At 44.0% G+C, this 24,850-nt stretch overlaps 1 protein-coding gene across 2 annotated transcripts in view; it reads left to right on the forward strand.

Moving 5' to 3' along the window:
- The first annotated feature begins 1,051 nt into the window (after positions 1-1,051).
- LOC108414040 (serine/threonine-protein kinase MARK1-like) overlaps positions 1,052-24,850 on the forward strand; it is a 97,872-nt gene continuing 74,073 nt past the window's right edge. For both annotated transcript variants that reach the window (XM_017686808.2, XM_017686809.2), the window contains exons 1-2: positions 1,052-1,439; positions 15,825-16,028. In XM_017686808.2, the coding sequence (XP_017542297.1) occupies positions 1,389-1,439; positions 15,825-16,028 (255 nt within the window). In that variant the 5' untranslated portion in view covers positions 1,052-1,388. The remainder of the gene's footprint in view (positions 1,440-15,824; positions 16,029-24,850) is intronic.

Consider the following 24,850-nt stretch of genomic DNA (forward strand, 5'->3'; position numbering starts at 1 on the left):
GTGTGTGTGTATGAACTGAAGAAGCTTGTGTGAAAACGCACTTTTGTAGGTTTATATACCAGAAACAGTCGCACCAAACAGGCTGTGTCTTTAAGACTGATGTGTGTAAAAGGCCTTTGTCCTGACAGGCTGTGCATTCAAAGAAGTCCTCCTTGTGACGTCAGTATGAGTGGGCGGGGCTTAACCACTGTTGGCTTATATATGTGAATACTTGGTTTTCAGGAAAAACAGGCTGCACGGACTGTGTGGACTGGGAGGTGAATGACTTTGACACATTAACAATGTTAAAATGATTTAATTTACAAAAAGGAGAGGGGAATTTCAGCCCTTTAAAACAGCCCCATTAAAGGGGAACTCCACCAATGTTTCCAAATTTCGCTTCGGTGTGAAATGCTCCGTTCCACAGACTAACAAGTCTAGAGAATCGTTCACAGAGGTGGTGATAGGAACCAGACGTCTTACTCTAAAGGCTCCTTCACAGAAAGTTATTACATTACATGGTTATGAATTCACCGCTTGATATCTGAGACACTGTTTTCTGATAAAAAATGTATTTTAATCCATTTACTTTAAGCCATTCTTGGCCAAAAGGTGCATGCAGGGTGTTGTAAGTCAAAGCAGTGCCAGAAGAAAACGTATTATTTTCAGATTTATGACTATTTTACCATCATCATTCCAGTTAAAAACACTCAGAAGACTCGTGTAGGTTCTCTGGTGGTTCTGGATGGTCAATAAAATGTCTATATCTGTGTTGTAGTCGTGGCGACGCCTGGTTCCCATCACCACCGCTGTAAAGACATCAGAGCCTCTACAGTCAAACATTTCACATAAAAACGAAAAAAAATTGTTCAGCAATTTTGAAAAGACGGTGGAATTCCCCTTTAAGACGCTTTTTCTTCTCCCCACCCGTGCTCTGACAAATCCCGCCCCTTTTCCAGGATTGGCTGATAGAATCCCATCATCTGCGCTGTGATAGGCTACACGGCGTTGACGTGTGTACTGTCAGCCAATCGCAGCGCTTGGCGGGCGGGTCTTGTAGGAATATAGGTGGGAAAGAAAACCTCCGCGCGTTGATTCGCTCCACCTCGGTTCGGTTCGTCGTCCTGGCTCATGAGATGAGCGTCCTGTTCTGGTCCAACACGTCCTCTCACCTCACCGGCATCTCCTCCACAGCTCCCCCTCGGGCTGGAGCCGTGTCCGTCCTTCGCGAGGCTCGTTTGGATAGCAGTAAGCGGCGATGAGCGAGTCCCGTCGGCGGCCCCGTCCGTCTGAAATGCCGTTAGAGATGTAACGGGCTGTGAGGGGGAGGAGAGACCCGCCGCCGCCGCCGCCGCCGCCGCCGCCGCAGTTTACACACAGTCCCTCGCCGCATCGCCTCCAAGCCCAAAATGTCTACCCGGACGCCTCTACCGACCGTCAACGAGCGTGACACCGAAAACGTAAGTGCGTTTTTGGACGGGATTTTGACGTTTGGCTCCGCCGCCTCTCGGCGAGGGGAGCCCCGCTACCGCGGCTGCTGTGTCACCGTTGGAAAAGCACGAGCGCGCGCGCTGCAGCTCGGTAGCTTGTGGCTAACCAAAACAACAGCGCGCGCTTGGGGAGATAGGAAAGCCTGTTCCCGCCAAGTGGTGGGCTTCGGGGGTCCGGGGGTCCCGGGAGGGGTGGGTGGGGGGGGGGGGGGTGTCTGTCGTCTTCTGACAGCAGTAACGCGTTATGTCAAAATTTTGACTTAGTGTCACAAACTCATGACATTTTCTCCAGATGTTTACTTAATATCTTGTAATACTGACTTATTTCCTGACGATGTCGACTTACCATGTCGAATCAGTGACTTTTGATTAATTTGACTTACTATGTCAAATTTATGACACTTGATGATTTACTCAGTATCTTGTAATACTGACTTATTTGTCATAATATTGACCTTGTCGAACCAGCAACCTGCTTTCTTAAGATTTGACCTATTATGTCAAACTATTGACATTTGTTTTGATAGGTTTACCTAATATCTCGTAATAATGACTTATTTTCTCATCGTATCGACCTTATCCTGTCAAACCAATGACTTATTTTACTCAAATTTGACTTACTATGTCGAACCAATGGCCTGTTTTATTAAAATTTGTCTTATTATGTGGAACGAATGACATTTTCTAGACATGTTTACTTATTTCTTGTAATAGTGACTTATTTTCTCATAATATTGGCTCACTACATCAACCCAGTGACTTATGTTTTTAAAATTTGACTTACTATGTCGACCTCAAGCCATTTTCTTGTAATATTGACTTACCATGTCAAACCAGTGACCCATTTCCTTAAAAGTTAAGTTATATCAAACTAGTGACATTTTTTCGAGATGTTTACTTATTTTCTTGTAATATTGGCATGCCATGTCGAACTAATGACCTGTTTTCTTAAAATTTGACTTACTATGTCAAAGTAATTACATTTTCCCAAGATGTGTACGTAATATCTTGTAATAGTGACTTACTCTCTTGTAGTATTGACTCATTTTCTCGAGCCGGTGACTTATCATCTTGAAATTTGACTCGCTATGTCCAACTCATGACATTTTCTCGAGATGTTTATTCAATATCTTGTAATAATGACTTATTTTCTCGTAACATCGACTTTCCATCTCAGACCACTGACTTTTCTTTTTTAATTGACCCACTATTTTCAGCTCGTGACATTTTCTCGAGATGTTTACATAATATTTTGTTTCACTCACTTTTTTCTCACAATTTCTCGGACAAACGACTCATTTTCTCAACGTCTGACTTTCTATATCGAGCTCATGATCTTCTCTTAAGATGTTTGCTTGATATCTTGTAATAATGACTCGTTTTCTCATGATATCAGTCTTACCATCTCAAACTGATGTCCTGTTAAAATTGATAGACTATGTCAAACTATTGACCGATACGATGGGGAGAGAATTTTCTCTGTGGCCACATCTTGGAGTGGAGGAAGCCGAACACCAGGCCTCTCGGTCTTGAATTGCATCATTTGTCCGGTCGGAGCCGGAGGGTCTTCCACAGTCAGGAGAAGTTTATGTAATGGATCTCGCTGTCATTTCTGGAACGTGGTAATGCAGTACAGGGGTTTGTGCCACAAGGGCCAGGGTATTTGTCATTTGGTGAGCGCTTCTGGGCCAGTGTCACCGTTTCACCTTGCTTTGTGCCGGGACAGGAGCGAGGAAACGATACCCGTCGGCATAAGTCGATCCCCCACTCGCCTGACGTACTCCCCCGGGAATGTTTGGGGAAACTCTGACCTCTTTTACTTTTTTAAAAACGGCGTTTTATCCTCGCCATGAGGCACGCAGCATCAAGGGCTTACCATGGGCCAGAGTGGAGATGCCCTGCTGAGCCTGTGAAGCTCCTGACCTGTGAAGTCTTGATCACAGAGCAAAAGAGAGAAGTACCGTCAGAAAGACTCAAGGCAGACAGATTTGGCCCCAACAGATCCCTCCTAGTGTTTCTCGTACCGGGAGTTTCATGGACGGCCGAGGTAATGCAGTAGGTCGAGTGTGGCTGCTTTGCCCTCTTCCAGAGGTTCTTGTCCTGCTATGACACTGGGGTCATATGAGCCAATTAACTTAATCAGCCTTCACTGATTCAGTCCCATTTAATTGCGGTTGGAAGGGAGCTGGCCACTGAGTGACCTCTTTGTGCACCACTGAGCCTCATGGAGGTAATGAAGGTCATGGCAAAGCTGTTGTTTGACCCCCTTAGTCTTTTTTTTTTTAGGCCACGTTTTTGCTGATTGCAGCACATAAACTGTGCACACAGGTTTAGGCTTTGGCTCCTTTTCGCTGACCGAGCATATCTGATATTCTTATTTATGATCGTGTTTTATTACAGTAGTTATTAGGACGTTCATCATTCTTGATCAGATGGGAATTTCTGTTTTTTGCTTAGAACAGAGACTCGGATTAACCGGCAAACCAGTTCCGTAAAGAACGATACGCGCAGGGTGATTCGAAGAGATGAATCTGATTCCCTAGCACCGAATCTTTACAACCGTGAGGCGTTTAGGAACCAATCACAATCCAATTGAAAGAGGGAGTCATAGAGTTTCTGGCTGTCCGTCTGGCAGTGAACCTCCAACAGCTCAGGAGTCTGTTTAAGTGGCACTCCCAGAAGAAGCGGATGATCTCCGAAATCACACTTGGGCTATGTTTACAGAGCAGGCGAAAGTGGCCCAAATCTGATTTTCTCACCAAATAATTCCGAAGAATAACAAACTTCCCGTGGCTCGTCCAGAGAACGCCTGCCACTCCCGGAGCTTTCAGGTTCGTCTTCGCCAGCATCACAGGAGCGATTATGACAGCTAGACTCTTCACCCAGAATGTCTTTGAGTTCGCCAGAGGAAGGGCACGTTAATCGGCCACGGTCACTTCTTTGGTTTGTGTCCTGGGATTCTTTAAACTCTTCCCTGACCCTGCAGCCTCGGCTCCTCTTCAAACACGGAGCGGCTGCGAAAATTAGAGTCTCTTCTAATTTTTAATCCAGAAACATCAGCCTAAATGTTTACGAGTCTCAGCAGCGCGAAATGATGGCGAACGTGGAGCTGGTTTGATGTGAAAGTCGGACTTCCGGTCTGGATGTTCAGACTGAGTCGCATCGCCGCAGATCGGATACGGATCGGATTTCAGTCCCACATCTGAAAGCGTCTCAAATCGGAACTGAAAACGTGAGATTTGGTGTGTTTATCTGTTCACACTGACACACAGACACACATCTGTGTCACACAAAGACCAGATTTGGGCCACTTTTACCTGCTGTGTGAACGCGGCCTTAAAGAGCCGTGAGAGCGGCGACGCCCGACACGCTCAGTCCAGTCTGGGATGAGTCTCACTGTGGAGTTGATGTCGTCCGTCCAGCTGGAGGAGGTTCAGACCGAGACCTTGTACAGTTACATAATAAACTTCATGCTCAGTTAAACCGTTTACAGCTCACTGCACTGATCTGTGATGATTTACAAGAGAAATACATCGTTCTGAAGTTGGACGAATCTTTTTGAATCACCCTGTTTAGTAGCAGCTCAGATATCAGTATAAACGGTTATCACAGATGGGCAAATCTGTGAAGATCTTGTTTTTGAAGTGTAAATAAATAAATAAACAAAACTGAAAATTCTGTTTGTGAAACACGCTGAACAAAAACATTCTGTTTGGCCTCTACACTGACCGCCAGACGAGCTGTAGCCCACGCAGAGGCCTTCATAAAGAAGCGTCTTAAGGATCTATGATAATTCATTTATTTTAAAGAGTAATACGCCTGTACTTCGGCTTTAGGCTAACCCAGTTAAACCTTAGTCGGTCTGCCGCACATCCTGTGTTACTGCACACTCCCTGAGAACAGCAGAACTGTTTCACACTCCTAAAAGCATGGTTCTGCAAGGGTTCTTTAGGAAAGAAAATGGTTCTATATGGAACCACGAACACTCTAACAACCCTTTGCATGCTTCTTTCCTCCTTCTTTGCCTCCTGAAAATGTTCTTCAGACTCATAGAGAATCTGCTGTAGGTTGTTCTGTATAGAACCTTTTGGAAGATAGTTATGTATAGCACCCAAAAGAACATCCCTATCTCCATTATAAGGGGCAAATTCGAAGAAGAATCTGGAGAATCTCTGACTTCAGCTTCATATCACTGAAGAATTAGGGGGGGTCATAATAAATAACTGCCCCCCTCTTTGAAGGCGTATGACCCCTAAATGTAACTAAAGCCCAGCAGTGAGGAGCTGAACTTTCCCCTCCTCTGCTGTCCCTGCAGACGGGCAGGGTCGCCTACAGGGCGGCGCTAGTAGCTGTTAATGAAGTGATGCTCTTTTTATTAGAGGGTCTCATTTCAGAGGGAAGATCTCAACCACTGCCCTGTAGCTCAGGAACAAGGGGTGAGGGTGACACTTGAAAACAAGGGGTAGGGGTAGAAAGAAGAAATGGGATTGAGCCGAAAGCAGTGGTGAAGATTCCCGGAGTAAAGCGGCCTGAAAAATACCGGTGTTCGTTTATTCGTGAGGTGACTTGCAGAAGGGATATCACTTTTCTCATAGCAGAACTGCTGAGCCAGTGTAATATGCTCCTTTAGCATATGCCTGCTTGGCCAGTTGTAAAAAAGCGAAAATACGAGTAGCAGCATCAGTATCAACAGATACAGACTCAGAAATATTGATTATTGGCCCGGGCCCAGTTTCCGTATTGCTGCATTCGTGGCAGTTAAAAGCTCTGCAGCACCTGACACGTCAGAGATGAGGGCAAATTGGTATTGATTGTTATGCATCTGTGACTGAGTGCAATACACTTTTGAGACTTATGCTGATAACTTGTCGCCCCTACAGACGTCTGTGCTGCGCTGTGGTGATAATCTAGTCTCAGGCGCTTGTGAGGTTTTGCATCTGGCGGTGTAGAGAAGATAAGGACCATAAAAAGTTCTCAAAGTGTTTTAGCCTCTGTTCCTGCGTTCTTATTGACCGTAGTAGCCCATGCGATTTTGGCTGAGGTGCTTCTGGGGCGTTTCACGAAAAGCCATTACATAACCAGCGCTGCGTTTTGTGATGAGAGGACTTAAATGGTTTTTATTTATTTATTTATTTATTTAAGTCGAGTGGATTTGCTTTTAGGCAGAGACGAATTCATTGCCTTTGGTACAAATTCAAAGATTAGAGGTTTCTTGGCCAAGTTGTTTATGTGAGTAAAACATGATGAACAAGATCACCTTAACAGCGGAGGTCGAAAAGAATGGCTGTATCACAAATCATCAAAGGTTCTTTCAGACTGTTCAGACAGTCCAATTAGAATAAAATGAAAGCATCACCAATCGGGGTGGGAATCACAGGGCATCTCACGGTATGATACTGTCACGATACGTTGCCCATAATGATGATACCGCAATACTGCCATTCTCTGATACTCAATGGTAATCATTAATTATGGTACATAATTAATAAGGGTCTCTTAATCTTAACTGTGCCTCAATAAAATCTTTTCTAACTATGTAATCTATTTCATTCGTCCCTTCAATGCTGTAAAATCTGAAGTGGCCTGTACGAATCACGCTTCTCCGTCTGGGAATCTGATGGACCAGTCTGGGTTTGGCGGTTGCTAGGAGACGGTACTTGTCTGACTGCATTGTGCTGAGTGTAAAGTTTGGTGGAGGGGGGATCATGGTGTGGGGGTGTTTTTCAGGAGTTGGGCTCGGCCCCTTAGTTCCAGTGAAAGGAACTCTTAAAGCTTCAGCTCCAAGAGATTTTGGACAATTTCACGCTCCCAACTTTGTGGGAACAGTTTGGGGACGGCCCCTTCCTGCTCCAACATGACTGAGCACCAGTGCACAAAGCAGGTCCATAAAGACGTGGATGAGCCAGTTTGGTGTGGAAGAACTTGACTGGCCTGCACAGAGTCCTGACCTCAACCCCATAGAACACCTTTGGGATGAATTAGAGTGGAGACTGTGAGCCAGGCCTTCTCGTCCAACATCAGTGTCTGACCTCACAAATGTGCTCCTGGAAGAACGGTCAGAAATTCCCATAAACACTCCTAACCCTTGTGGAAAGCCTTCCCAGAAGAGCTGAAGCTGTTATAGCTGCAACGGGTGAGCCGACATCATATTAAACCCTATGGATTAAGAATGGGATGTCACTCAAGTTCAGATGGATGTGAAGGCAGACGAGCGAATACCTCATGATGATGTTCTGGACGTTTGCTTGAGGATATTTTCTCTAACTGGACCTTATTGAATTTTAATTGAAGGCCTCTGGTTTAGAGCATTGGCAGTGCGTGCGTGTTTCAATAAATGTATTGATATTTGGTCCCAGTGCATCGATATGATGTATCGCCATATCAATATTTTATCCATCCCACAGTCTTGTGTATCAGGAGAGGTTGACGGAACCAATTGTTGGCAGTTTGAAAGAACACAGAGGTCTGCACCAGATCCTGGCTCAGAAATCAAGAAGTGGGCTGAATTGTGGATTTGGAGAGTTGTTCCACCCCGAGTATCCATGGGTATTAAATCTCTTTAACTGTTGTGACTGGGATGTTGGGCGTTAACTCTGGTTTACCTGACGTCATTGGTGATACAGTGAGAGTGAACAAGTATTCAGACGCTTTGTTTTGGTTGTTTAATGTACTCACAGTGCATATGCCCACTTCAGGTTTACACGCAAAGTATTTTGGCTTTCTGCTTATAATCATCAACAGAAAATATGGATCGAATTGGGGGGGAAATTCAAACACCGTGAATGAATAACATTGGGCCTCATTCATCGACCGTTCTCAGGAAGAAGGTGCGCTCTTATTTGGGTTTTGTTCTCAGGTAAGAACAGAATCTACACGAAGGTGTGAACAGTTCTCCGCTTTAATAATCAGACGTAGACTTTTTCTTAGGACCTTTTGCAAGAACACATTTAAGAAATTTGTGGTGAACGAGACCTACAAGTACTTCATCGCGAAGCCGCTGTTGACTTTGAGACGACCGCCGTAAGATATATTTAGCTTTTTGCAGTGTCGTCATTCAGTGGTGACCTATTGACAATTACTCGAGGTTATGAGGGTCTCTCTGGGCTCAAAACGATTCACAATTTTAAATGGGATTCACACCGGGAGATTGGCTAGGCCATACACCATATACCTCCACCTTCTCATTTTGGCTGCTGGAGGTCAATGTAGGGCTGGGCCGTATAATAACCTGTGATCAACTGCATGTTTCCTTAGAAAGAGAACATAATTATTAGAATAAACGCTCAAATGTAAACCGGCTCCGACCATACGTGGGTTTAATTGTATGGACACGAATATGGGCCAGTGTATGTGTAAATATGAAGCGGACATTAGTGTCTGAATACTTCCCCTTGCGTCTCATCCAGAGTCTTAAAATCTGGAGCTGTCGCTGTAAAAACACCCCGAGAGTGGACCAACCATGTATACACTCACCTTAGAGAATTCCAGCTGCTGTGTTTCCTATCACTGTGTAAGAGAAGCATTCATTCCTTACTGCATTCATTGTTGAATGTATTGTGATGGTTTGTAAAGTGTGCGCACACTTTGGGAGCAGAATTTAGATTTATTTTTCAGACTATAGAAGGGTGGGACAGAAGTGTGAAATACACTGTGGCTCAATCCCATTTATTTTTCCTCCTAGTGGATGAGATCTTCCCTCTGAAATGAGCCCCTCTAATAAAAGAGCATCACTTCATTAACAGCTACCAGCGCCGCTCTGTAGGCGACCCTGCCCGTCTGCAGGGGCAGCAGAGGAGGGGAAAGTTCAGCTCCTCACTGCTGGGCTTTAGTTACATTTAGGGATCATACGCCTTCAAAGAGGGGGGCAGTTATTTAGTATCACCCACCCGGAATTCTTCAGTGATGTGAAGCTGAAGTCAGAGATTCTCCAGATTCTCGTTTGAATTTTCCCGTTCCACCTTAAACGGAGGAGGAGTTCTAAAGCCTGAGGCGCCAGAAAGTAACTGCTGCACCTTTTAAGGTGGAACGGATTTTTTAATCGTGGCACTCCGTTTGGAGAGTCTCTGAAAAACCTCTGTTTGGAGGGTCATGTGGTCCCAACACTTCACCCTGTGAGGCGTATCTCAACGAGAATCAGGACACCCTTCCATTGGTAGGGGCCAGGAGTGAAATGGGATTGGGCCTTAGTGTACAAAAGTTTGTGGACACCCCTTGGTCAGCTTGGCTGCTTCACATGTTGCTGACCCAGGCGTTCAACTGCTGGAATGCTGCTTGTATAATCTTCAGGGAAAAGCATTGTTTGTAGATCTGGAGCAGCATGAGGTCAGTGGGCTGTAAAGCCCCCCAGTATTATGGAGCAGTGAGGATGTGTTATCTGGAGTGATGGAGCTCCATCGAGAACCTTTGGGATGAGCCTGAACTGACCGTCCAGCATCAGTACCTGACCTCGTTGGTTGATAGTGTTGGGATATTTTTTTATCTTAATCAGTGGCTGTTATTCTTTTTTAATTCGGTTCTCCAACCTTGCTAGATCGTGTACTTTTACATGTCGGATTTAATGTGTCAGCAGCCTTGAGTTTACATCCTTAAAGCCCAGCGAAAGGCAGAAATATCTGTTTATTTTGACTGCGTTAAACGGCTGGACTGTGCTGTCAGACGCTACAGCAGAGTGCGATGGCTGGGCAGCTCTGCAGGCCCACTCTCAAGGATTTCATCCACTAGGAACAGATCATAGACATGTTCGCTCATGAGTCATCCTGCCGCACGTCCAGCTGGCTCCGCTCCAGAGCGGCTAAATCACTGATGAGCTGTAAGCCGGAGTGGTGCTGGACACTCAGGTGATTTTTCCATTGGTCTGCCTGGCTAGTAGGGGCCTGTCAGCGTTGAGGAGCACCCTGATCATTTCCAATTAACACTTATATTTAATAACAATTAGGATAAATGTATAAAATACCAAGGGGTTTCTTTTCTCAACACTGGTGTTAATATATTGTCAGTTTCACAGGTCCATTATTGTGTCCGAGTCGAGTGTCTGGGATGCGAGGCTTGTGTTTTGTGTAGAGGGAAAATTATAGGGTGAACAGTAAACTTCACCTGAACTGGGCCAATGGACTGAAAGCTCACTGTCCTTAAAAGAGAGAAGCTCACAATTCGGCTTTGGTTTTTTTTGGTGGGATGAATTTGGCCCAGTCTTATTTCTTCTTTCTACCTCTACTCCTTGTTTTTTAGTGTCACCTTGTGCCTTGGAACTGAGTTATGAGAGGTAGTGGTTGAGATCTTCCCTCTGAAATGAGACCCTCTAATAAAAGAGCATCTCTTCATTAACAGCTACTAGCGCCGCTCTGTAGGCGACCCTGCCCGTCTGCAGGGACAGCAGAGGAGGGGAAAGTTCAGCTCCTCACTGCTGGGCTTTAGTTACATTTAGGGCAATACTGGCGCCGCATTATATAGGTTGTGTTTATATGTTGCATTTAGAACAAAAATTTTAGATACACACCAACCGGGTAGAACATTCTGACCACCTCCTCGTTTCTCCGCTCACTGTCCATCTTATCAGCTCCACTTACTGTATAGCTGCACTCTGTAGTTCTACAGTTACAGACTGTAGTCCATCTGTTTCTCTGATACTCTGTTACCCTGTTCTTCAGTGGGCAGGACCCCCATGGACCCTCACAGAGCAGGTAGGAACAAGGAGGTGGTCATAATGTTATGCCAAAACTTGCACAAGCACAGTGTTAGTAGACGACACGGATACACAGATGTGGAGCCACTCGCTGCTGAGCTCTGTAGGTCTCAAGGAGTGGGCTTGGTCAGCAGTGCTGTATGTCATTGGGCCTCTAGCCATACTCTAGTCAAGTCATAAACTGAGGAGTTTAGAAGAAACAGGGACGACTGGCAATTTCAGAATAAACATCTCAAGTAAATAAATGCCTGTGATTATTTAGACATCACCATAATTTGGATTTGTCAACTTGAGCTGTTGACCAGTACTGCCAAGTCAGCTCTAGCCCACTGACCCTGAAAGCAGCTGCAGCACCAACAGGCGACCAGGACTGGACTCAGTTTACATCAGCAGATCAGTTATTGGTGTTACGCTGTTTAGCGTCCAAGAGATCCGTTACCATGAAGCTGTGCTCTTACAGTGAAGCTCCTTGAGCTCGTCCAGTCCAAACCATGGAGAACATGAATGCTTAGGTGTCTGATTTACACTCAGAGGTCTTTCATGCAGCCACATTTCGGCTGTGTCGTCAACAGTTCGACAACAGTTCTTCCTCGTCAGATCGGAAGCTTAAACATGCCGTTTGGCAGGAGGGATGATGTGTTAAAGTAGACCCTCAGAGAGGCCTTACACATTGCTCAATCTCAACTACGTGACGTTTGTGATGACAGGCCATGTGTTTGTTGCCCCTCATGTAACCAAGAGTGTATAAATCCCGTCCAGGAAACTTGTACCTTAGTACCTTAAAGTCCCTGGCCATTACTTAAGCCTAGACTGAATATCATTAAGATGCAGGTTTAAGGAACGGAACCTGCCTCTGTGTGATTTATGGTGCTTTAGTGGAGAACGTAACGGCTCTGAGGGTGCCTGGTGATATGTGTTAATGTCGCCGGCTCGCTCAGGGCCATTAGTGTTGGGATATTAGCATTAATAGGCGAGATGCTGATTTATTCCGACGCAGGGACTTTCCTGCATTAAATCTGATCTCTCTCTCGCTCCCTCGGTCTCTCTCGGCCTCTCTCGGCCTCTCTCGCTCGCTCTATTGTCAGAGGCTATTAATCCTCCCAGAGGAAGCCGTGCAATCTCATGTTTCACTGTCATCGCAGACACACTGTGTGTCGTTCTCTCTAAACCTTTCCTTCGCTCACACACCCACCGGCGCTGGTATGCATCTCATAACAAAGGGTCAGATATGCACACGTCAACGAGGCACATCCCCACGTATGTTTTGACAGCCACCCCACTACCTGCGTCGTATCACATGCGCCACTATGTTAGTACTCTTGAACTTGCCCTATTCTGCGCTACAGGATTGTAGCTGAGATGCAGATATTTGCAGCGCACTGCTCGGTGTAGCGTTACGACGCAGCAGGATTGTGGCAGCGGTGCCGTAACCCGACCCAGGTTTTGTTCTGTGGGTGTGGCAGCTGAGGGCGCAACGGCCAGACGGACGGCAGCAGCTGCCCTGGCGGTTCTTCTGGCAGAAGCAGGCCGATCTTGTTTATCTTCCACCCTCTACTTCTACAGTTGGGCACCACGGGGATCCAACCTGGACTCATCTATCCCAGCATGCGCTCTGCTGTTCGACAGGCCTGTGCAGTGTAGCATTCCGCCTCTTTAGCTCAGTATCTTTTCCCCTCGGGCTATGGCGGCGGAGGCAGAACCGCGGTTTAGTCTGAAATCATCATTACGGCAGTTACGTCCATCAAAAAGTTTTGAACTCTGAGGACTTTGTGAAACTAGCTGTGGAGAGTAGCCTTTTCCTCTGGGCCTTTACTTCTGCTTTATGTCAGTGACACTCTCTGCCCAGATGTGGTTAAGTCTTAACTCATTCCCTTCTCTCTCACTGTAGCATTTTACATCTGGGCAAGTCCACACTTGAGCACTCAGGCTGCCGTTATTGGAGGCTGGAGTCCCAGAGCACTTAGACAGTTCCACTGCAGTGTATAGCATCAGGTGTTCAGCTTCGGTCTCTCTGTAATGCAGTTTACCCCATTTGGACTATTGGATCAGATAACGTCACAGTATTTCAGCCTGAATTTCAGACTGTCGGCTCCGGTAATGCTTTTGCAGTAGCAGAATTTCCAGTATGCACTCCTTTCCCTTTGCTTTTTTCTCAGAAGCAGCAAGTCAGCCTAGCTTTTGGCCTGTCCTGTAAACGTGTCCCTCACACAGTGAGCTGTTACTATTTTATATATAGTTTGGCTATATTTTGTGTGGAATGGTATCATTACGTGCTAGGGTTGCACGATAAATCTAAAATTAATATTTTTGTCTTTATCACGATAGGAGTTTCTACGATAAACACATCGTTAGAGCGGCGGTAACAGAACTGATTTAATTACCGAATACACGCAGGGCCAGAGAGACGTCACTACATTACCAGCACAAGCTGTTCCAAGCCTGCTTCTCTGCGCTGGGACTGAACCTGCTCTCCCACGAGTGACTTAACCATAAGGCTGAAGAGCCAACTACAAAACACACACCCTGAGGCCTTAAAATGTCCCCAGAACTCGCTGTCTTACACCCCCAGTATCATTTTGAGTCTCGGACCAGCATAAAACCAAGGTGCCTAGTTGCATGAAAGCAAGAACAATGTTATTTTTAAACTATATACAACCTGGTATATACGATACTACATTATCTAATACCTAAAAATTTGTGATTATACTAAAAAATAGTAACTAGTAGTAGTATTTCATATATGTTTATTTGGTTTGTAGCCTTTATAGTAAAAATGGTTTAGGTAATCCTGGCTGTTTCTCAGCCCTTCAGAGCACAGAAAATGTGCTGGCTGTTCTGATGTAAGTAGTTGGTAGTATTTCATGTCCTTTGCCACTATTTTAATAGTAAGTTGTCACCTCTCGTATTGTCATTGTGATACCTGACAGCTTTTTCAAACATTTCGTTTTGTTTTTAAATTTTTACCTTTTCTTCCCAATTTAGTCGCCTAGAATTCCACCCACTAATTAGGACTCCCCCAATCACACAGGAGGGTGAAGGCAACACAGGCTTCTTCTGAGTCCTTTGAAGCTCCACTGCATCTTTTTGAGCTGCCGCTCACGCAACGTCATTGGCCAGCTGGACACGCTCGGAGGAAAGTGGCAGCTGCCAGCTCTGTTACGTCAGCTAACAGATGCCTGCGCTGACTAGTGTCGCGTTGAGTAATAGGGGGAGACAGGGGGCCATCCTACCCACCCAGAGAGCGAGGCCAGTTGTTCTCTCTTGGACTCCTGGCTATGGACGGCTGTAGCATCACCAGGGATCGAACTCGTTATCTCCTGATGACACGGCCAGCGCTTAGATGACTGCACCACTCCGGAGCCCCAAACATCGCGTTTTATGTCCGGGTCACGTAGTCGTAGTGGTTTCTGTGAAAATGCGATCGAGTTCAGAAAATAATGGGCGACCACAGAATTTATCATATAGAAATGCCGTATTGTGTAGAATTAGTAAGTCATTCCTGCTTCAGTTTCAGCTGATAAAGACAAAGGTGCTTTTCTCTAATCAGTCTCTTGTCCTAGAGGCCCTTCCAGCAAACGATGCCAAATTCAAGTCAGCAGTAGTTTCCAGGTTTATTAGATTAATTCAAACTCCTCCTGTCATTGGCTAATGTAAGTAACAAGCATCAGCTAGACTTTCTTGGATCCTTAGACGTTTTCCCAGCTTCAGTCCTGGAGATTCACATTATCCTGCACCTGTTTGAACACACTTGATTCAGCCCACGAAGGTCGTGAAAGACATGAAAATGAAACTGTGCTATAGCCTCCATAAATCGGTAATGCTTTATTGGGTAGTCCACTTTAGAAGCTTTGTGAATATCTACTAAACTGACCATCGTTTTCTTTTACTCTAAACCTGGCTCTAATCCTAATCCTAAACCTAACCTTAACCTCAACCCAAAACCCTAACCCTCACCCGTTCTAGCCCAAATCCTAACCCCATCTGTAGATAATCTATAGGGGACAACGGTGGACCATCCAAATAAAGGTAAACGAATCTTTAACCTGCATGCTGTCGCCTCCTTGCTTCCTGGGGCTGCTTCAATGCCAGGGGTGGAATGAAAAAGCATTGAGGTCATTTATTTATTTGTTTGTTTGTTTGTTTAAAATAAGTGTGGACAGTCCCTTCACACGGTTGAAAAGTTTGCTGCATTGGTTTCCACACAGTAATCCGAAAGAGAAGACCTAGTCAACCAAAGTAGATGCAGATTCCAATAATGCTTTTATTAGAAGCCTCCCGCAACTAGGACACTTGTGGTAAAGTACGTAAACATGTATTACGCTGATATATAACCTCGTTGTCGTTGTTTATTTATGCACATTTTGCCTATAGTAGATCTTTTTGTGAACTGAGATGTGATGTTCCAGATCAGGAACTTGACACCATTGTCTCTTCACTACACAGCTCGGATTGGCAGAAAGGGTTTGAGGCTTGAAACAGCACCCACTAGATCGCGTTTCCAGATTCAAAGCCTGCCCAGCGGCCACTATCTCAGCAATGCCAAGGATAACTGCTGCAAAGAGCAGCTCGGCGTGTGAACCTGTGTGTGTCAGCAATACGTCCGTGACTAAGCAGTCTCTCTCCAGGTCCTAACCGCGCTCCTTCTTCTCTCGGCCTGTGTGGCTCTTTTCCAGCACACCTCCCTGGACGGTTTTCCGGAAGCGCCTGTACCACCCGCCAAATCGGCCAGCCGACAAAGCCTCCCACGATGCAGGAACTCTCTGAGCTCCAGCGTGGACGAGCACCCGCACGTCGGCAACTACCGCCTGCTGAAGACCATCGGCAAGGGCAACTTCGCCAAAGTCAAGCTGGCTCGGCACGTCCTTACAGGACGAGAGGTGAGAGCTTTATCATAATCCCGGTTCTCGTCCCCAGTGCATGTGGTGCCTCAGGGTACGATGGTCAGAGATTGCAACCACGTGGTCCAATGTGTTGGGGTCAGTCAATGAGAATGTTTATTAGGTTCTTGTCTCTTGTTTCAGATCTGTGAAGGACTAATGCACGATTCTGTTTAAAGTGATAAGGGTCTTCTTGTGTGGGCTGTTGTCTTCGACATTCTGTCCAGTGTTTTATGTCATACTTGACACTGTATGACTCTGAATCATTTCCAGGCACTGCCGCTCTCCTTATATAGGTACACTGCACACTCACCCTGACCCGTGTAAGAGAGGAATAAGTGAATGAAAGTGCTGTCAGTTTCTGCCACCATGCATAACTCCTTGGAGGGGTAGTGCCACAGTTCCATAAGAGGTCGCAACCCAAAAGCTGAGAAGAGCCGTTTTGTCCTTTGAATAATTTTCAAACCACCTTGGGAGCCACAACATTTTATCTCCATCTTATTAAAGTAACGTTTCACCGTCTTGGCTGTAACTATGTCTCCGTATGTGCTGATGTCCTTGTATAGGCTAATATATAGAAATAAAAATGCAGACTAACTGTGTGCTTTTAAGCTTTCGCTCAGCTATACTCACTTTTCTCACATCTCTGGCAGGAAACCTTTCCTCAGAGGTGGAATAGTTTCTCGTAAAATCTCAGTGTTCGACTTTTTATGAGGCTGAAGTTGCTTCTAGTACGCCAGCTTCTTATTATAACTAAAACTGACTTTCAGCACTTCACAAATATCGACATGTCTGGCTCACCCTGAGCAGGATGAGCTGTAAAAGTATTCTTAATTGCTTTCCCTTTTATTTAAAACATTTGCAAATATCTAAGCTTTATTTACAGTATAATGATAAAAAGGGGCTACCCAAGTCCTGTGGCCTAAACCCCATAGACATCCTGTGGGATGATCTGAAGAGGAGAATCCACAGTGTGGGAGCTCTGAAACTGAAGGTTCTGGAGAGGTTCTGTGTGGAGGAACGGTCTCAGATCTTTTCCCATGTGTTCTCCAGTCTAATTAAGCGTTACAGAAGAAGGTTCAGAGCTGTTGTCGTTGCAAAGAGGCTTTATTTTTTTGATTGTTGTGCTACGAATAAAAGCTAGATTGTGTTAGTATTTTGAAAGTTTTACTCCTCTTTACCAGGGGTGGCAATATATGTGGAGGACCACGTATGTTGTGGCGAAAATACAACGTCACAACAAACCTTCAGATCTGAACAGCGTCAGCGTTTGACCCTGCAGGCCTCAGCCTCCGCTTAGATAACTGGCCTTTAGGGCTGGCTCGAGAGGCATTTTACAGGCTTCCAATACTCTTTGATATTTTTGCTTGAGTATGTGATGCTCATTCTCAACATTACCCTTAAAACCAGTAAGATTTTAGTCATTTTAGTCGTGCGTCTAATAAAACAGATATAAATTTAATCAACGTTTCAGTCACGCTGGCTGTGCTAGACACCACGTCTCACACCTGTCCAAATACAGGCCTGTTTTTTTACCTGTGTGTGAGCGAAGTATAAACGTCATAGACGTCCTATCGAATCCCACACTCCCACTTTTACTCTGTTCTGTCCTATATTTAACACTGAAGTGTTTTCCCTCATCTAAAATGCTTCATGAAGCGCTTGCCCATATCTGGCGAAAGCAGAGAACGAATGAAAGTGAAACTGCTGTGCAGGTGGGCGTCCAGGACTGCACCTGAGAAACACTGTTGTGGGCTCCGGTGTTTGCTGAACTTTAAACTGTATTTAAAATAACATTATTGGTGTGGTACCTGATCCTTTAGTATCGGCTAATACGGAGTACCGATATCGATACTAACTCTGCCTAACCTAACTCACATAAAAGTCCTGATAATTATACTATTATATTTTACAGTTTTTTGTTTTGGTAAAATGGAGCTTGGTTAGATGACATTTACTTGTTGGATGAGCATCAGGACGCACAGGCCCAACTTGCGGGCTGCTGTGCTAAAGGCTAAATCAAGGCTTAATGCTATCATTACGCCCAGAGTAATGGTATCAGTACTGTGTTTATGTGCCAGTATCAACACTGATGCTCGTGGAGCAGCTCCAGCGATGTAGCCCTACAGCAGTACCAACAGCTGTGTAAAGTAGGGCTGTGCATGCAGACTAATTTTGATATTTGAATTTCTGTAAGGACTAACAAACAGATAATCTCTTAACAACTGAGACGGAAAAAACAGCACTAAAACGTTTTTAGGTGGCAGCACTGGTGTTGCACTAAAAACAGCACACAGAGATTGGTAGGTTGCTGTCTTGGATAACTAATATGCACAATGACAAAGTTGAATCTAATCTAATCTAATCTAATCTAATCTAATCTAATCTAATAGAGGGTGCCTAAATGAGCTAAAACTACAGCTCAGCAGTCCAGTGCTGCATGCCGATAAGGCTGTCATCTAACTGGTTCGTTCTCCTCAGCCACCATATCTATCAGAGAAAGGTTTTCACATTTTCTTGACTTGGACCTTCTTCTTGACTTTAGCCTAGTTAGCAATAAACTTACGATGTTTAAACCCTAACAATGCGTCCTTGGAAACAGACTTGCTCTTAACATCAATCCAGCAAGTTCCATCCTGCACATATAGACTTGACATCTTGCGGTATCTATCCATATGTTGTATAATCTGGAAAATGTGTGTGTGTGTGTGTGTGTGTGTGTGTATATATATATATATATATATATATATATATATATATATATATAATGTAAATGTGTACAACTGTATATATCATATCTTTTTTAATAATTGATATTATTGTACAAACTGTACATTGGAAATCCCAGTGCAATACTGGTGTATATGTGTATATATTTAGGGTCTAGTGTGTATACACACACACACAGACACACACACACACACACACACACACATATATGTCTATATATATATGTATGTGTGTTTGTGTGTGTGTGTGTGTGTGTATTTATTTTATATATTATTTTGTTGTATATGCACAAATTTATATTTGTGTTGTGTATGTTTTTGTATATTTTAGTACTACAAGTGGGCTACACACCTTAGATTATCTGTGTAAATCTGTTGTCACAATAAACGTGATTTGATTTGACGTTTACTCACGAATATGTATAAACTTGACCAATTTCATCATCCTAAAATATACAATTGGCATTTTTCTCATTGTATTAATGGAATGATTAACTACACCTTGTCCTTTCCTTTTTTGTCCATCCCAGCTTTAGTGGCGGTGTGTTGCGCTCTAAGGCAAGATAACGTGCCATGAACTCATGATGCTTTTAACTGAACCCGGTTTCTTTATTTGCACCATTTTCAATACGTGAACAACTCCTATATCTAAAGATCTTTACTGATAACATTTAATAACCTTGTTACTTGTAAGCATCTATAAAGACATTTATAACGTTATAATGCATGAGGCATTCATAAGGAATTAAAATACATGCTTATACATTTTTATAAAAAATTACTATGCTGAATTACACTTTAGCCATGTTTATTATGCATTATGAATTATTAATGTAATGCATTATAAGTAGTGTTAATAACATGTTATACTGTCAGTGCCAGGCTTCAGTCCTGAATATTCAGATGTTCCAAACAGTCTAATATTGGATATGCAGTGTTAAGTTAGTGCCAGGCTAATGGTGGTGCACATTAACAGTGGTGCACATTAACAGTGGTGCACATTAATGGTGGTGGACATTAACAGTGGTGAACATTAACAGTGGTGAACATTAACAGTGGTGAACATTAACGGTGGTGAACATTAACGGTGGTGCACATTAACAGTGGTGCACATTAACGGTGGTGTACATTAACGGTGGTGAACATTAACAGTGGTGAACATTAACAGTGGTGCACATTAACAGTGGTGCACATTAACAGTGGTGCACATTAACAGTGGTGCACATTAACGGTGGTGAACATTAACGGTGGTGCACATTAAAAGTGGTGCACATTAACGGTGGTGTACATTAACGGTGGTGCACATTAACAGTGGTGAACATTAACAGTGGTGAACATTAACAGTGGTGAACATTAACAGTGGTGAACATTGACGGTGGTGGACATTAACAGTGGTGAACATTGACGGTGGTGGACATTAACGGTGGTGCACATTAACGGTGGTGAACATTAACAGTGGTGCACATTAACGGTGGTGAACATTAACGGTGGTGAACATTAACGGTGGTGAACATTAACAGTGGTGAACATTAACAGTGATGAACATTAACAGTGGTGAACATTGACGGTGGTGGACATTAACAGTGGTGAACATTGACGGTGGTGGACATTAACGGTGGTGAACATTAACGGTGGTGAACATTAACAGTGGTGCACATTAACAGTGGTGCACATTAACAGTGGTGAACATTAACGGTGGTGCACATTAACGGTGGTGCACATTAACGGTGGTGAACATTAACGGTGGTGAACATTAACGGTGGTGAACATTAACAGTGGTGAACATTAACAGTGATGAACATTAACAGTGGTGGACATTAACAGTGGTGAACATTAACAGTGGTGAACATTAACGGTGGTGAACATTAACAGTGGTGAACATTAACAGTGGTGCACATTAACAGTGGAGAACATTAACAGTGGTGAACATTAACGGTGGTCAATATTAACGGTGGTGAACATTAACAGTGGTGCACATTAACAGTGGTGAACATTAACAGTGGTGAACATTGACTTTCCCACATTAGGTGAAACTCTGATGTTGCTCTAGTTTAAACTCTGACATTTGAAGCCTGTAATGAGCTTTATTGTGTTTTAGTGTTTCAGTAAATCCTTCAGTAAATTCTTCAACTTGAAGCCTCAGTCTGAACCCTGGAGGAGGCTTTAGTCCAGCACGCTCCACTTTACTCAGAGCGGACTAATACAGCTTATGAGCTCTTATAATGTGTTATGAACGCAACTTATAATGCACTATGCTAACAATTCATAATGCATAATAGACATGGCTATAACATAAAACACATGTTTATAAACATTTATAGCCATGTTTACGATGCCTTACGAATGCATTATAACATCCTATGAATGTGTTTATAGATGCTTACAAACATGACATTCATAGGACGTGTTACCATTATTACAAATTGCAAATACTGAGCAAAAAACTGAATATTAACGTAAACGAATGCTTTACTAGCTCACCTCTCTGAAGATCATCAAGTCTTGGCTTGATGCAGCGACAAGAACTGCTGCGACTGACATTTAGGGCACTTTACAGCGTGGAGACGTCGGCTGTAAGACTGTAAGAGCATTAGCTTGCAGTTAGTGGATTAGTGAGCTCAGTCGGCCTCACTTTCACTTTGAAATGGAGATTTTAATTGGTTGTGCCGCTGAGTTTGACTGACTCCGACTCTGTGCCTGTAGGACAGTGGTGGGCAGAGTCAGGGAGAGTAAACTGTCTGAGCTCAATCCGAACGTTGTTGCTCCAGCGCTCCGACATTTTGTTCCGTGCAGTCATGATTCCGTGTCCCGTTTATCTTACCGCTCACCTTCCGAATTTATTTTACCGTTAAAGCTGTTTTTATTGGACATTTTTAAATAGAAGAGAGGCACATCAGGGCTGGCTTGGATGACCTGACCGAGGACAAAGCGTCTGATTGCAGTATTGATCAGTTTGTTGATTGTGTTTTGTTTCTTTTTTTTTTTTTTTTTCTGTGATGACCACAGATGCTTTAAAGATTTTTCCTTTACTGAACTTTCATGTCTGTAGGCTGTTAAATATACAGTGCGTTAATTTCATTGAAGATATTAGGTGCATATTAACATCTTCATTAACTCTATTAGTATGAAACGGTCAGATTGTAAGACATTTATTATCGTTATGAAATATAAAAGTCATAACAGGGCAATATATAGCTTAAGAACAGCTTTCTGTAGTGAGTGATCGTATTTATCTGTAAGGACAGCAGAGGAGGGGAAAGTTCAGCTCCTCACTGCTGGGCTTTGGTTACATTTAGGGATCAGACGGCTTCAAAGAGGGGGGCAATTATTTATTATCACCCCCCCCTAATTCTTCAGTGATATGAAGCTGAAGTCAGATATTCTCCAGATTCTTAAGAATTTTTCCCGTTCCACCTTAAACGGAGGAGCAGTCACATTCTGGAGCTTCAGATGTCAGAACTGCTGGACTATTTAAGGTGGAACGGGAAAGTTAGCCAGCTAGATACCGAGACATTTGCGTACTATTAGAGATTTTTTTATGCTTGTTATGAAGAAAAACAACCAAAATACACTGAAACATCATTAAACTAAGATTATACAGTGTTTATCGTCATTTTTGGAGGGTCATGTAGCCCCCAACACTTCGCCCCACCCCTCTATCTCAACAAGAATCAGGACACCCCACCCCTAGACGTGAACATGCAAAACGGAGGGCTTAGGGCTGAGTGGTAGGGGCAAGGGGTGGAATGGGACTGGGCCAAAGTAGCCTTGGCGAAAAGGTGACTGGCTGGACAAACGCAGTGAAAGATGTAGTTGGTCCAGTAGCTTCGCTGCTTGTAGAGAGGCTGTTGTCCAGCTTGTGGCTTTCATCTACTCTGTCTGCATCAAACAGGGCCAGAAAGGTGGAGCGCGGACGCCTTTTTCTCACTTCACCATGCAGTAGCTCTCACACATCCACAGGACTCAGTGAAGCCCGGTTCCAGTAGCCTCACACTGCAGACTGTGGACTCTCTGAAGACCTTCTCTGGCCTTTTCTGGAGAGAGGAGAGTTGAGGGTTAACGGCTATTGCTTTCTTACGTATGTGAACGACAGAGAAGAGCAGCTTATACTTGAGACGTGGACACGTTTTCGCATCTGCCTTAAAGGGTTACGTTTTTACTGGGGTTGTGACCGCTGTTGTCACCCGTTACTGGATGCAGGTCTAGACGCTACACCATTTCTGATGTATTGCGAGGCGCATCTCAGTCACAGTGGCTGCCAGTTTAATCGCAGTACTAGTGTTTGGTACCATATGGTGCATCTCTAGTAGTTACTCTGAGGAGGTTACGCAGGAAGATGCTCGATGATGCAGACGCCAAACTCTGGAACTCGCGGAGAGACAGTGTCTCCCTGACTGTCCTTCTTTTCTCCGTACTGCACGTGATCTCCATGTCGTTATACACTAACAACACATGCATCTACAACGTAAGGACTGATATATTAACTGCTACAGATGGGTTACAGTACACTCTTACATTAGGGCTCTTCAAGGGTTCCTTACGAAAGAGTAGAACTGTGAACACCCAAAGAACCAAAGGGTGCTTTGCATCATGAAAGGCTTTCAGGTTGACGGAGAATGTGCTATAGATGCTGTTACAACCGTCAAGCTATACATGTCTAATATCAATAATGATAATGATAATAATGATAATAATCATCTTTAATTAAAAAGCAAATTTCATGCAGTAAAAATGCAACTCAAAGTGCTTCACGATACAAAGTAACAGCGGAAGAAGAAGAAAAGAAATAATCAAAAATAAATCATTTTAAAAATCCAACAATTAAAATAGAATATAGTCATAGTTAAAATGCACAAGAAGAGAAAAAGTGAAAATAAGACTATAATAACAGTATAACGAGAAAGTAAAAGAAAAACTCCGGTAAATAAAAACAAAAAGGGAAACAAGAATAAAACTAGTTAAACGCTAAAGAATAAAATTAAAGTTATAAAGTTATGTTTTTAATATTGACTGAGATCTTCGGGGAATAAAAACAGAACCTCTCTGCTCTTTTCAAGTCTGCTTGGAGGATGGAGAAGCAGCGCTAGATAATCTTAAAGCATCGTCTATCAGCACTCGGGGAATGTGCGAAGGAGCTAAAGCATAATAAAAATAAAACTTTATAGCTGATTCTGAAGGAAACGGCCAGTGCAGTGCGGCTACAACTGCTCTCATATGATTATGCTCTCTAGTCTGTGTTAATATTCTTGTTATTGTAGTTGTAGTCAGTTTGTTGTACGAGTCCTGAGAACAAAGCATCACAGGAGACCCTCTATAATTATGAGATTAAGAGATTAAGATTAAGAGACCCTTATTAGTCCCACAACGGGGAAATTCCACCTCCTCATTTAACCCATCTGTGAAGTGAAACACCACATACACACTAGTGAGCACACACACACTAGGGGGCAGTGAGCACACTTGCCCGGAGAGGTGGGCAGCCCAATCCGCAGCGCCCAGGGAGCAGTTGGGGGTTAGGCGTCTTGCTCAAGGGCACCTCAGTCATGTGCTGTCGGCTCTGGGGTTCGAACCGGTGACCTTCTGTTCACGAGGCTGGTTCCCTGACCTCCAGCCCACGACTGCCGACAAACCGACATAAGCAACACGGCTGTAGTCCTGCTGTTACGTTGGTAGTTACGTTGTTACATGTGATCATTATTATTATGTAACTACAGTTATTGGAGGCACTTAACATGAAGCGGGATCTGTGTGGTTCTTCTTTCTCTAGTTCTTATGACTAGAGCGTCCGTGGGTCTGTGCCATTGTTATTATTATTGAGACAGCTCGTCTTCGTACCTCACACCTACCGTCCTTTTCCGCTCGATCTGTTCTGACCTTTTGATCTTGTGTCCACAGATCAGGCGGAATCTGAGTGCTAGCACTCGTTCGTCTTGCCGGACTCTGGGCCGCAGCTTCTCTAACCGTCCCTATAATGCACTACCCTCTAGCTGGGGTGGGGGTATCGGTATATGCACCATGTGTTCCTGCCTCCATGAATAATGCAGCACAGCGAGCACGTTGCCCTTCTGTTGCACGAAGGTTAAATAATTTAGC

The sequence above is a fragment of the Pygocentrus nattereri genome, chromosome 22 (genome assembly GCF_015220715.1).
Source record: "Pygocentrus nattereri isolate fPygNat1 chromosome 22, fPygNat1.pri, whole genome shotgun sequence".
Classification (NCBI taxonomy): domain Eukaryota; kingdom Metazoa; phylum Chordata; class Actinopteri; order Characiformes; family Serrasalmidae; genus Pygocentrus; species Pygocentrus nattereri.